The following is a 13485-nucleotide window of genomic DNA, read 5'->3' as shown; positions in this document are numbered from 1 at the left end:
ATGGTTTTAGGAAACCATTGGTTTTAGAAGTGTGTGAAGGAATAACGGGACGTTCTAGCAGTGGGTTAAGGTGCATACCATGCACCTGAGATGCTGTGGGTTCAAATCCCATCCCATGACCTATGAAATGTCAAGCCCTCTCTTCCTTCATCCCTCTCTTCCATCTTTCCTGTCACTGTCTACATTGTGCACCACACAAAAAAGCACAAGAGTCATCAAATAATTATAACAAACACATTAAAGTATTGAGGGCAGGATAAAATCAGAGGAAAAGAAAACAAATAGCAGTAGAATTATTTAGTGTTGTCTTTAGTAAGCAAAGTGAATTTGTGTGTGTGTTGTGTGTATGAGTGAGAGCAGCTGTGCGCATGTCTGAGAGTGTATTGGTGTATTTGTGCAGCTGTGTCTGTCTGTGTGTGTACGAGTGTGTTTGTGTCAGGAGGGGTTAGGTGAGGGCAGGGTATAAATCTGCTGATATTGTTTTGTTCACATCCAGCAGCCTCCCTCAACCTTTCTCACAGTCTCTCACCCCCACATTTCTCTCTCACTCTCTTTCTCTCTCCCCCACTTTCTTCTTCTTTCTCAACATTTCGTACATCTCCTTTCCTCCTTGCCCTCCATGCACACAGTGTTTCCTTCTCTCACCTACTCTCTCTCTTTCTTTGTTTTCACATTTCTCACACTTGTGCTCTCTCTCACTCACTCTCTCTCTCTCCCTTCCTCTCTGTCTTTCTCAGCTTTTCTCACAGACATAATAGAGAGGTATTGACCAAGTATGATCTCTCAACCTCTGCCTATTACCAATCTGCTAACAAGGCAATAAGCAGCCTTCCCACACCTGGCCGATATATAGGCAAAAACATTTTAAATGCTCAGGGTATGATGCATTTCCCTGCGGCTTAGACAGCAGTATTCTGACGGATGATGCATCATGCCTGGTAATTTGTTTTCCAAGAGACCCTCTTTTCCCATTCAGTGACACCACATGTGGTACCAAACCCAGTGTTTGGGGGTGCCTGTCTTAATATCAAATACTAAATCTCTCAAAACTTTTTTGAAAAAGTGGAGTTAGGGTTAGGGTTTCATTACAAAATGAGATATCCACAATTTGGACAAAGTGTCATGTATGTTAAGAAAATGACTGCTGGCACAAAAAGTAATAATCCATGATATTTTAATTTTGTTGGAAATAAATAGAAGAAGAACTCCTTAGCATGGTCATCAATAGCCACCATTGCTGAACAGATAAAGAAAAGGCCAATCTTATAGAAACTCAACTTTATCTCATAACAGCACTGCAGACACTGTTTTATTGCCAAGCGATGTCATAGCTTGCCACTTTAGGATAAATTAGGATACATTTAAAGAATACTTTTGCAGACTGGATACTATATTTTAAGGACAAATAATGATGAACTTCAGGTAACATTTTCTTCCCCAACACAGGAATAGCCTCTAGCATTACGGAAATAAACTCTTCAAATGACTGCTGTCCTGTGGTATATTTGTGATTTTGTCCCATTCACCTATCCACAAACTACAGGTGAAAATTAGCATTAATTATGCCTCTTTCCCACCATGCCATCTCACATTAAGGTGTGTACATACACACACATATACAGTCACTGCTCATCTGGTCAAATCCAGGCATTTCTAAGATTGTCACATGTTAACCACACACACTCACACACAGGCCCCATTTCCCACTCATGCACCGTATGCCTACAATTTACTCCCCCTTCTCCATTCTCTCACTCACCCTCTGTTCTTCTCCCTCCATCCATTGTTTAAGTGTGTGTAGATGTGTGTGTGTATGTGTGTGTGTGTGCGTGTGTGTGTGAGTGGCACTGTGCCCTCCTGCAGCGAGTCCCACTGTAAGTGACAGTCAGGGCACTAATGGCTTTCACGCAGATTGACTCTTACACACACATACACACACGCGCGCACAATCACACACACGTACACACTCACGCACGCACACACACGCACACCACACACACACACAAAAATAGGAACATTTGCACATGAACATAATATAAAATAGTGCAGAGATCTATCTTCCTCTCTCCCCTCCCCCTAGAGGTGAAAGGTCAAGAGCAGGAGAATATTCCGCATGCTAAACACAACTGCAGAAGGTCACTGCTTCTCTCTCGCTCTTTCTCTCTCTTTGTATTTCACGCATACACAAGAGTGCATACTAGGAATCTGAGCTACAAATACACGGCCACAATATCCCTTTAATTCTCATTTTCATCCTCATTTCTTCCTCTCACTGTTGCTTACACACTCATTCTCTCTGTGAGTCATCAGTAAATACATTGCTAAAAACAGACACTGACATACAGACACACACACACACTCACATTAAGACAAACGCACTGAGAAATATCACTCTGACATTCACAACCTTTAGTTTTATTTTTTCTTCTCCCTCCGTTTCACTCTCTCTCTCCCTCTCGGGCACATCCAATGTCATGCAGTAGAAACATATTTATATATAAGTCCATCCATTTGAACGGTGTCATATTCACTGAGATAGACTGCTCGTTACAGCTGTAGAATTTGCCTATTCAGACTTGTACACAGTGACACCCACATACTTACGTGACTGTTCCACAAAAAAAATGCTTTTGTGAGCAGAAACGGTGTGTGAGTCACACACAGCCGTTATGTACTTATGTGTGTGTGTGTGTGTGTGTGTGTGTGTGTGTGTGTGTGTGTGTGTGTGTGTGTGTGTGTGTACTTACTCTACCAGAATAGTCCGTGAGTCTAGCGGGGTAAGAGTTGGCGGTTGTAGAGGCCCAGGGGGAAGCTGAGAGGTTAACATTGTAACCTGGGAGCTGTTGGTGCAGCCCGCTGAAGTACACGCCGTCAGTACCAGGACATGGGTAGAATACACACCTAGACCTGCAGGACACACACACACACACACACACACACACGATTCATGAACCTAGACCTAAACTTAAATTAGCAAATTACCCCACCTCTTGTGGCTGAGCAGTGTTGGGGATTACTTGAGATCTCCATCATTTACCCCCTGACCCCCCACTCTCTCTCTCTCTCTCTCTCTCTCTCTATTTCTATCTCTCTCTAGCTCTCTGTCTGATCTTTCTATCTCTTTCAGTGTCTGTCTGTCTCTCTGCCTCACAACTGTTCTCAGTCTCTCTGACTGTCGCAATCTCACTCTCTCTCTGTAACATCATCTATTCTTGCCCATATAATTACCATGTCCATAATCCTTCCAATCACTGTGAACATCAGACACTCTGCATTATTAGCCCAGCATGGATGATACACACTCTCATGCCTTCATTAACTCACGCACGCACACACAGACACACACACACACACACACACTTGGGCAGTGTGATGTATTGCTAACTGTGTGTGTGAGAATGAGTGATAATCTACTCTGCTCATATAAGATGCCATATAGGATAGCTCTCCTGTGTGTATGCTCTTGATTGTGAGTCTGTGTACATTCCTGCATACTGCTGTGTGTATGCATGCCTACCATTGAGACTGTATGTGTTTTATATTTGCATGCTGCGGAGCATGTGTATGTGTCCGTGAGTGTGTGTGTATCTGTCTGCGTCCTGGTGCAGCGTGCCAGTGATCTAGTCTCAGTGGTGTGACATGTGTCTCATCCAGTCTTTAAGTCTCTTTAGTGACTGCTTTCAAAGCAAATTGTGTGTATGCCTGTGTGTGTGTGTGTGTGTGTATGCAAGTGTGCTCATGTTTAGTGCTCTTTGTTTCTGTAGTGTTTCACTTTATAGTGTGTGTGTGTGTGTGTGTGTGTGTGTGTGTGTGTGTGTTTAGCACTCTTTTTCAAAGTGCTATTCCCTTGGTAAGGACTGAGATGCTCTTTCCTCTTTCAAATGCTAATCCCCCACTCCATTTTGCTTTTCTTCACTCTTCTCCTCTTTACACCGAGCCCTCGTCCCTCCGCAGTCATAAGGAGGCTGTGGCACGCACACATTCACAGACACACGCACACGCACACACCCTCTCTCTCTCTCCTCCCCTTACCAGTGATGTTGAGTTGTCTGTCATTCCCCCTGTAGACCGTTCTGTCGTTGTGATAGAGGAGGTACTCCGTAATGCCTCCATTGGGCCTAACAATGGAAGGAAAGTGAAATGAGGGCAATGTGATAGTGTTAATATTTTAATAATAGTTAATATGTTATAATATACAATTTTGAGGCTAAATTCTGTTTACAGTTTAACCGTTGTATCTTTAACCAAAGTGAATATGTGTGTGTGCTAAATAATAACAGATCAATATTGCAGCTAAATGTATCTTATCTTTGATTCTAAGGTTCTACCATTAGCTCCACTATCCCTATAATAATACAGTAGGATTCCTTTACTCAAGATTCATTTCATTGTGAAATATCTTCACTGATCTAGACTGGAGTTGTATTCCCCATGTCCTGCTACTCTCTCATATCCTCTTGAAGAAGTGAATCGGATAAGACAGGGTGCATTCAAATTTGTAATAACATGCTGTCGGTAAGTGGCGGCTTTGCGACAGGATCTGTTGTGCACTTACTTACGTAACAAGTGCTTACATAAACATGTGGCTTGGATGTCAGAAGAAGGTGGGTAGGTGAGATTCTCTGTGTGTATTACCTTGCTGGGGGTCCCCAGGTAACGTAGAGAGCGGAGGAGGATGAGATCCCAACTGGAGGGGAGACAGCTTCTGGAGCTGAATTAGTCAGAATATAAAGCCATTAGTCACATGGCGGTATATCAGCTTAGTCCTGCTAATTTGCTGACTCTCATAAAGGTTGTGAAGCAAATGACACACTTTCTAATCTTCTAGGACCAAAACATGAGATGATATTTGAACTGTTTCATTCCAAAATGCCATATATCATTCAGGGAAAACAATTGTTACCCAATGTTCACTGCTCAGTATTTAAAAAATGTAGCTAATAATATCTCAAATGTTATCATTGTAAGCAAATATCTTAAATTAACTGATGAAACTAACCATAGTGTTAATTTCATGCCAATAATCATTATATATTTCATTATATTTTTAAAATAGTGGATACATCATACTGGAATGAAACTCTTAATTTCATTTAGAAATGATGCTAGACATGACATTGGCTTCAGCTTATTATCCAAAAGGATAGAAAGACAAAAACAGAAAAAAAGAGGGAAAAAAAATTGTCCTGGTGTCATGAAAAAATGTAAGGCGAAAAAACTAGTACCTGTGCTCGAGAGAGGGAGTGAGAGCAGGGAATGTGTGTGTGTGTGTGTGTTTGAGAGACAGACAAAAGTGAATTGGAAGTGAGAGAGAGAAAGAAATGGAGCACTAAGTGAGTTGTTTCTCCAGTCTTCCTAACGTAGTCCAGTGTCTAAACTCTGCACTCAGTGAGAATCAATACAGTAATCTGTAGTTTTTTTTTTTACTTCAGATTGATTTTTGCTGTCTCGGCACTGACCCCTGCCGTCACATTATCTCCCCAACAAGGCCAGTTAGCCCAACACAGATTAATGTAGCGACTGAAAGATGGAGAAAAATCTCTTCTTCTCTACCTCCACTCCTCCTTTTCCCATACTCCTCCTTCCATCACCTCCCAGAGAGGAAAAACGTTCCTCTCCTCATCTTCTTTCTTTCTCTCACCCTATCGCAATACGTCTCATTCTCTTTCATCTTTCTGCATCCTCTTCTATCCAGCCATCTCCCCCTTTCCCCTGCACCTGTTTATCCTGTCCTGACTTCTCATCCTCTCTTGTCTCTCTTTTTCTCCTTTGCTCACCTCTTCTCTTTGACTTTCCCTTGTGTGTGTGTGTTTCTGTGTGTGTTATTTAGACAGCGGCATGAATAAAATAAGTCAACATTCATCAACACTGCTCTACAATTCTGTGCAACTTTACTTAACGGTAGTTCATGTGTGTGTGCATGTGTGCATTTGTGTGGGTGTGTGTATGTGTTTTACAGCAATACCTTCCTCCGGAGTAGTGAGGCTCCACCTCCCGTCATCATCATCACTGTTCTCATTATAAAGACTCTCAGTGCAGCCAACAGGAGTACAGGCACTTACTGTGACAATGTAACGAGTGAACGGAGTCAGACCTGACAACACACCTGGAGAGGGGGAGAGAGAGAGAGAGACACACACAGAGAGAGAGGGGGGGGGGGGGGTTGAGGTACAGAGAGAAAGAGAGATGGAGAGACAGAAGAAGGAGGGAGTGAGAGGAGGAGTGGAAAGACATTCAGAATTGTTTTGCTGGGAGGAGATGGAACATTTATTGTACTTGGCTAATGAAGGGGTTCTGTTCTGATTGTAAAGCTTCAATCATCTCTCTCTGTTGTTTTTGTTGTTTTTCTCCCTTCAGCTGCCACCTCAATCACTCTTTCGTTTCCTCTCCTCTCTCCTCCTGTCCCCCCCCCCCTCTTCTCCTCACCCTCTGTCTCCACTCACTCCCTACTTTTCTCTCTCTTTCCCTCCCTCTCTCTCTCTCCCCCTCTCTCACCAATGTCTTTTAATTCAATTAGGGGCCAGGGCCCCACTCCGCTGCCATTACACCCTCATTTGCTTTCTGTGTTTTTTAGCCGTTGGTGTAATTCTGCAGTCAGGTGTCGAGGCCATCATAAATTAGCAAGAAGCCTTATCATGGTGGACTTAATGTCTGGCAGAGAGAGAGGGAGGGAGTGGAGAGCGGAGAGAGAGAGAGACAGAGAGAGAGAGAGCCCATCTTCATATTTGCCTGGAGACATGGCAGAGTGGATGAGAGAAGGGACGAATAGCAGCAGCGGACGCAGACATCATCATCATCGTAAAAGATGAAGTGAGGAGAGAGAGAAAAGTGAGCAACAGAGAGAGAGAGGGAGAGGGGAGAGATGCCAGGGTATGACATCATTGGGGTAGTCCTGAGTGTCTCGTTCCAAATGGAGACAGTCTCCTGAAGCTGGGGACTTGCCAAGGAGACATTAGCAGGGTTGCCTAGGACAGTCTGTGTCTGTGTGTGTGGGTGCGCATGCATATGAGAGACAGAAAGCAAGTGAGTGAGAAAGAGTGTGTGTATGTGTTACGCTTATCTTTCTGTGAGGAATGAAATGTTTTTACAGGTCTCAGTAGAAGGTGACATTAAATCTGGATGGGTAAGTAATATAAGTAATGCTCTCCTCTTCCTCAACAACACTGAATAAAATCACAGATTTTAAGGACATTTTTGCTGCTCCTTGCAAAATAAATGCTTAAATTAGTGTAAGCCGCTATGTTTAGGGTTAAATGTTTGGGGTTTTTCAGGTTTCAGGTTTTTATTTTTTCATAAAGGTGGCTCCGCTTCATTTTCCCCCACTTTGTTGCGCCCTCCTGCAGTTCTCTGGCACCTCCCCTAGGGGGCGCACCCCACCGCTTGAGAAACAACCGTAACCGAATGGAGTGTCTCAAGTATAGGTGTACAAACATTTGAGTCTTAGATGTGTGTGTTTTTTACCTGTGAAATTTCCATTGGCTGGATATATGGCTTTAACAGGCGTTGCATCCGGCCGGTCTCTATCGTAGGCCCTCAGCTCATACCTGTCAATGACCCCTCTGACATCACCAGTGGGCGGGGCCCAGCTCACCTTGGCAGTGAAGCCACTCTCACTCTGCACAGTGCTAGGGGGCGGGACATGCCTGGGTACTGGAGAGAGGCAAAAAGATGATAGAGAGATCTTAAGATGAGAAGATTGGTGTGATGACAGAGGGAGACAACATTTAGCAGCAAACAAAGAACAAAATAAAAACATAAAACTAACCAATAAACAATAAAGTGAGAAAGGCAATGAAAGAAAGAAAGGGAGAAAGAAAAAGTAGAGAAAGAAAAAAACATCAAAAGACAGAAATACCATATGAAAGAAAGCAAAAGAGAAACAACAAAATTGAGAAGGAGCAAATGAAAGAAAGAAAAAGAAAACGACAGGTAGGGAGCGCATGAGGGTAAAGAAAAAGCATCTCCCATCTCTCTGTGTTTTAATAGGCCCAGTAAATCATACCTAGCCATTAGCATAAATAGTATTTATGAGAGTTGTAACTTTTTCAGCACTGATTTAATACAGCCAGCCATTCATTCTGGGCTATATTTCACAGCAATCAGCCTCCCTCCCTTTCTGTACCCCCCCCTTCTCTCTCTCGCTCTCACACCCTCTGTAGTTCAGGTCGGTCCATCTCCCTCCCTCCCTCCCTATCTCTCTCTCTCTCTCTCTCTCTCTCTCTCTCTCTCTCACAGCCTCACCACTTCGCTCTCTCAGCTCGCCTACATTTTCTCTCTCCACCCATCCTTCCATCTTCTATCTTTCTCTACATCTTTCAATTATGTTGAACATAGCCCAGGAGAGAATTGGCCATCAGTGTAAACTCTTAGTTGGTGGCATTACAAACATTACAAATAGAGACTGGCAGACCAGACATTTTTTTGTAGCAAACAGCATGTATTCTCCCTCTCCACTCTTCTGCAGTGCTAATATTGTGGTGTTGAGCAGGAATGTATATTGAGACATAAAATAGCTCACTAGTTACTTCATGCTCTATCCCCTCCCCTCCTTATTCGTTTTCTCCCTCTTTCTCACTCATTCCCTTCCTCCTGACTTTCTCTCCTGAAATCCCTCTTTTTCTCCCTCCCTCCCCATCTGTACCTACTTCCCTCTCCACCTCAATCATTTCCTCTCTCTTCCTCCACCCTTATCACTTTCCCTCCCTCCCCTTCTCGCCCCACACTCCTTCCATTCTTCCTAATCTCCTCCCTCCTTGTCCGTCCTGCCCCTCTCATTGTCCACCCTTCCCTCTTTCCCTCCATGCTTAGTCCATTTTCTCCCTCTGTGCCCAGTCCTTCCCTCTTTTCCTCTTTACCGCTTTTCCTCTCCCTCCCTCCCTCTCCTCCATCCCTCTCTCTGCTCACAGGATGCTATACTGAGACCTACCAGTGTATCGTTCACTACTAAAGAGCAGCTTTATATTCCACAAGGGACCAGACAGGCCATTCTGGGTCAACAGCCTTTTACTGGGATGCCCTTTATAGAGGCCTTATCAATCTCTCATGCCGTCAAGCACATGTAATATTACTGGCCTGGGATAAGTCTCATATACTGTGCCAGAAAGGAGTGGTTTCATATTCAAAATCTCTTCGGAACAAAGAAAAACATCATAGAAGAAAGTCAACATTAAAAGGAAGGACTGTTTGCTCCCTGTTCTACTGCTCCCAAAATGTGTTTGAGTAAAGTAAAGTGGTTACTACATAAGGTTTTAATAAAGCATGGCAACAAGGTGACTGGATTGACATCAGTGACTTTGTAAATTACATACAAAATCAAAACAATATCACACTATACATAGAACAAACACATTGGGGATCAGAAACACACACACACACACACACACACACACACACACAGCATGTTAATGCCAAAGGCTTGGGAATACTTATGGACTTATGGGCCTTATCAATCGCTCATACTATTAGAGTGTGTCAGATAGAGGTTAGATAGAAGGATAAAATGATACTGTTGCAGATTATACAAGCTTTGTACTGTGTACAATACATAAAATGTACACACACACACGCACGCACATATGCACGCACACACACACACACACACAAGACATAAGCACACTTAGGCAAAAAAACATGTACTAACATTGGCATATACTAACACAAAGGCACATAAGTGCACTTGCACAAACAAGTAGACATACGTACACAATAATCCACAAACGCGACACTGCCAACACTTATCAAGAGACAAGCATAAAAAGTCTAGCATGCAGCTCCCACTGGTATCGCTGTGTGTGTGTGTGTGTGAGACAGTTATGATAAGGTATCGGCCTATATCTCATCTCTGACTGTAATACATATTGGCCTGATAAAAACACATAACCCAAAACACAAACACACACAGGCCAAGTAATAACAGAGAGATAGGAAGAGCTTTAAAAAAAAAAAACTTAATTTGTTGGGATTGTTATGTGAATTGATATTGAACAATACATCCTCTATATGTGCATGTATGTGTTACGAGCATGGGAGCATTCATATGTGTATCCTGAATACATGGGTGCATTGATGTGTGACTATGTGAATGTGTGTGTGTGTGTGTGTGTGTGTGTGTGTGTGTGAGTGTGTGTGTTTTACCTGTGCCTCGACTGCGTCCTCTCTCCCAAGGTCCTGCTGCCCAACCTCCTGCGGCCAAAGCCACATACCTATACAAGTATTCTGGAGGAGTATGTGTGTGTGTGCACGTGTGTGTGTGTGTGTGTGTGTATGTGTGTGTGTGGAGTGGGTGGGGGGTTGGGGGGGTGGGGGGGGGCACATGGGACAGGAGAGTTAAAGACTTCACCTGTTAAGGACAATTTTATTTGCAAAGTGTACCAACAGAATACAAAATAATATTTAACTAGAAATAACCGCCTCGCGGTTGTACTAATAAACTTTGTTTTATCATTGCAAGGACAGTCTTTATTTATTGAACATATATAATTAATGTGATTATTAGGTCAACTTAAAGGATTTTGGTGTCTGCAAAAGTAAGTGACAGCACTTCCACCGTTTTTGTAGAATGACCCAAGATGGTTTTCTCAGCTACAGTGGTAAGCAAAACATTATGATGTCACAGTGAAGTTGACCTTTGAACTTTTGGATATAAAATGTCATCACTTCCTCATTTTATCCTATTAGACATTTGTGTGAAATTTTGTCATAATTAGCATATGAATTCTTGAGTTATGGCCAAGAACGTCTTTTGTGAGGTCACAGTGACCTTGACCTTTGACCACCAAATCAATTCATCCTTGTGTCCAAGTGGACGTTTGTGCCAGATGTAATGAAATTCCCTCAAGGCATTCCAGAGATATCGTGTTCACGAGAATGGGACGGACGTGAGGTCACAGTGACCTTGACTTTTGACCTTTGACCACCAAAATCTAATCAGTTCATCCTTGAGTCCATATGGATGTTGTGCCAAATTTGAAGAAATTCCCTCAAGGCGTTCCAGAGAAATCGCGTTCACGGGAATGGGATGTGATGGATGGGATGGACGGACGGACAGACGGACGGACGACCCGAAAACATTATGCCTCCGGCCACGGCTGTCTCGGCACGGAGGCATAATAAAAATATCTGTGTTTCTCTGTAGTTTTCTATAGTTGCTCACGTCATAAGTATGAGGAAGAGCAGGGTGATTGAAACATCACAATGTAGGTTGATAAATTCACAAATAGTTGTGTTCAATGTGTGGACAGTGAGTTGTTAGACCATGTTGAAAAAATTAGGTACACTTACATGCACTCAATAGCCTGATTAAAGCATTTACATTGAAGTTACACAATTTAATTTATAAACCCAGTTTGCATGGATTTCTTTGATACTTGGGTTAGTCTACTCAGAGAAAGATGCAATGCTACAATCGAGCCAGTGGTCTTCTTTGTGCCAGATGAAAAATGTTGGAATATTTGTCAGATTGGTTTGACATGCTGCCAGAACATGGTAATGTAAGCAGTGCTACTCTCACTGTTAGCTGAAAGCAGGAGACACTAGTGAAAGATAAACATGACATTTGCTACAGTTGGAGTATTGCCTATATCAGGTTAGGTGTGCATTTACTGTAAACCTACCCAACAACACAAGCAGAAAAGAAAAACTTTAGCTCATTGCCCTTATACTTCACTGCTTACTGTGAGTAAGCATATGTGTGTGTGTGTGTGTGTGTGTGGGTGTGTTTGTGTGTGTGTGTGTGTTTGTGTGTGGATTGTTACCAGTGAAAGGCTGTAGAGTGTAATCTCGGGCTTGTGTCTCTCTCCCAGTATACACCAACACTGAATCGTTTCCTCTGCAACTGAACCGGCTCTCACTGTTTGGACAGCCATCGAGGTTGACTCTAACAGAACGGCGGGAGGCAGCAGAGAGGTTAACGTCTAGACTGACAGGAGGATTGGTCTCATGGCTTTGAATGGCAACACCCCTTATGCAACCTCCAAGGCCTGTGAGGACAGGAGAGAAGAGAAGAGAAGAGAAGAGAAGAGAAGAGAAGAGAAGAGAAGAGAAGAGAAGAGAAGAGAAAAGAAAAGAGGAGTAGGTGAGAAGAGTAAATGTTTTTAAAAAGTTGCTAAGTGAATTATAATTGTCTCCCTTTTACCTTGTATACTGATCCATTTTCACATTTACACGCATTACTAACTCGGTGATATCTAGTTGTCTCTACTACTAGACTATGGATGTGATGATGGTGTTATAAAAATGTTATACATTTATTGTACTTATTTATTGTGTGAGTAAATGTCTTTGTGTGCGTATATGTGTCTCACCATGTTTGTGACTTTTGGTGGCCAGTGCTGGATGTATGAGCTCAGCGGGCACGCCCCCCAAATATACTGGTGAGTCAACTCTCACCCGCCCTGCTCCGCCCACCCCCCTCATCTCTTCTCCCCAATCATTGACTGCAGCAGAGATGACTGAGCCGCGTTTCCCCAATGAGAGCTGGCTCCAGTCTCCGTCGCAGTAGCTAAGCCCCACCCACATAATGAGCTCAGTCACATGACCTCCCCAGGAGAGAATGAAGGAGAGGAGACCACCTGCCAGCTCCACCTGGAAAACACATGCACACGCACACGCACATACACACACACACACACACACACAATGAACACAATGATTACCAAAGGTTAATGGTTGTCAGCAATTTTAAAACTTTTGTCTGGGCATTTTCAGGGTTTAAGCAAAAAATTTTAAAGGTGTGTGTGTGTGTGTGTGTGTGTGTGTGTGTGTGTGGTACTTACCAACATGTAGTCTTCAGAGTGGGTGTTGTATGTGAAGAGCAACAGAGCATTGAGCTGGTCTGTTCTGAACTCCATAGCAATGTCAAAGTCTTCTCCTCCACTGAACACAGCTCTGTCCAACGCCAAGTAACCTGAGACCATGAGGATCATTATCAACAACATGCCACTTCATTATCTGGCTAGGGACCAAAGATGGGAAGCAACTTCTCTAACTTGGGCACATTTAAGGAGGGCCTATGACCTTTTTGTTCAAATATTAAGTTTGAATCAATTTCAAACTGTGTGACATATTTAACGTATCTGTTCAAAAGTGCTAGAAGATCAAAAGGATGAATGAGCAGGTGCCTGTGTTTTAATTCACACAGAGACCAACTGACTTATTATCATCATTATATTTATCAAAAGCAAACAACAGCCTCATCATCATCAACATCAACAGCAATGCTTAATAAGCATCTTATTAAGATATAAAAGCTCTGACTTACTCAAGATCACTCCATGTAAGGCAAGGGGTCCGTTACACATACAGCACTTTTTAGTAAGGAATGACAAAACTAGCTTTTTTGGTGACTGTTTTTCAAAACCAAATGCTACAGTGGGTCTTTGTACTGCAACGGTAGAATAAAGAGGAGAATACATCGTTTTTTGGCTAAAAGTTGTTGTATATTCGCGACACCTAAACACCTTACATCTTATCATATAGAATTTAACT

General features: G+C 42.8%; 1 protein-coding gene across 1 annotated transcript in view; it reads right to left on the bottom strand.

Annotated features, from left to right (window-relative positions):
- The window catches only part of LOC139638224 (usherin-like), a 246823-nt gene that overhangs the window by 128732 nt on the left and 104606 nt on the right, over window positions 1-13485 (bottom strand). The window contains 9 exon segments of the mRNA XM_071512286.1: window positions 2748-2907; window positions 4033-4118; window positions 4636-4711; window positions 5966-6106; window positions 7462-7650; window positions 10135-10215; window positions 11754-11978; window positions 12303-12582; window positions 12774-12904. Coding sequence (XP_071368387.1) covers window positions 2748-2907; window positions 4033-4118; window positions 4636-4711; window positions 5966-6106; window positions 7462-7650; window positions 10135-10215; window positions 11754-11978; window positions 12303-12582; window positions 12774-12904 — 1369 coding nt within the window.

This window comes from Centroberyx affinis, unplaced genomic scaffold (assembly GCF_046629955.1).
Source record: "Centroberyx affinis isolate AG114_WGS23_722 - 3 ecotype Tasmania unplaced genomic scaffold, CSIRO-AGI_Caff_v1 ptg006213l_1, whole genome shotgun sequence".
NCBI classification, from domain to species: domain Eukaryota; kingdom Metazoa; phylum Chordata; class Actinopteri; order Beryciformes; family Berycidae; genus Centroberyx; species Centroberyx affinis.
The sequence above is the reverse complement of the archived record's forward strand: the minus strand, read 5'-3'. Positions and strand labels throughout refer to the sequence as shown.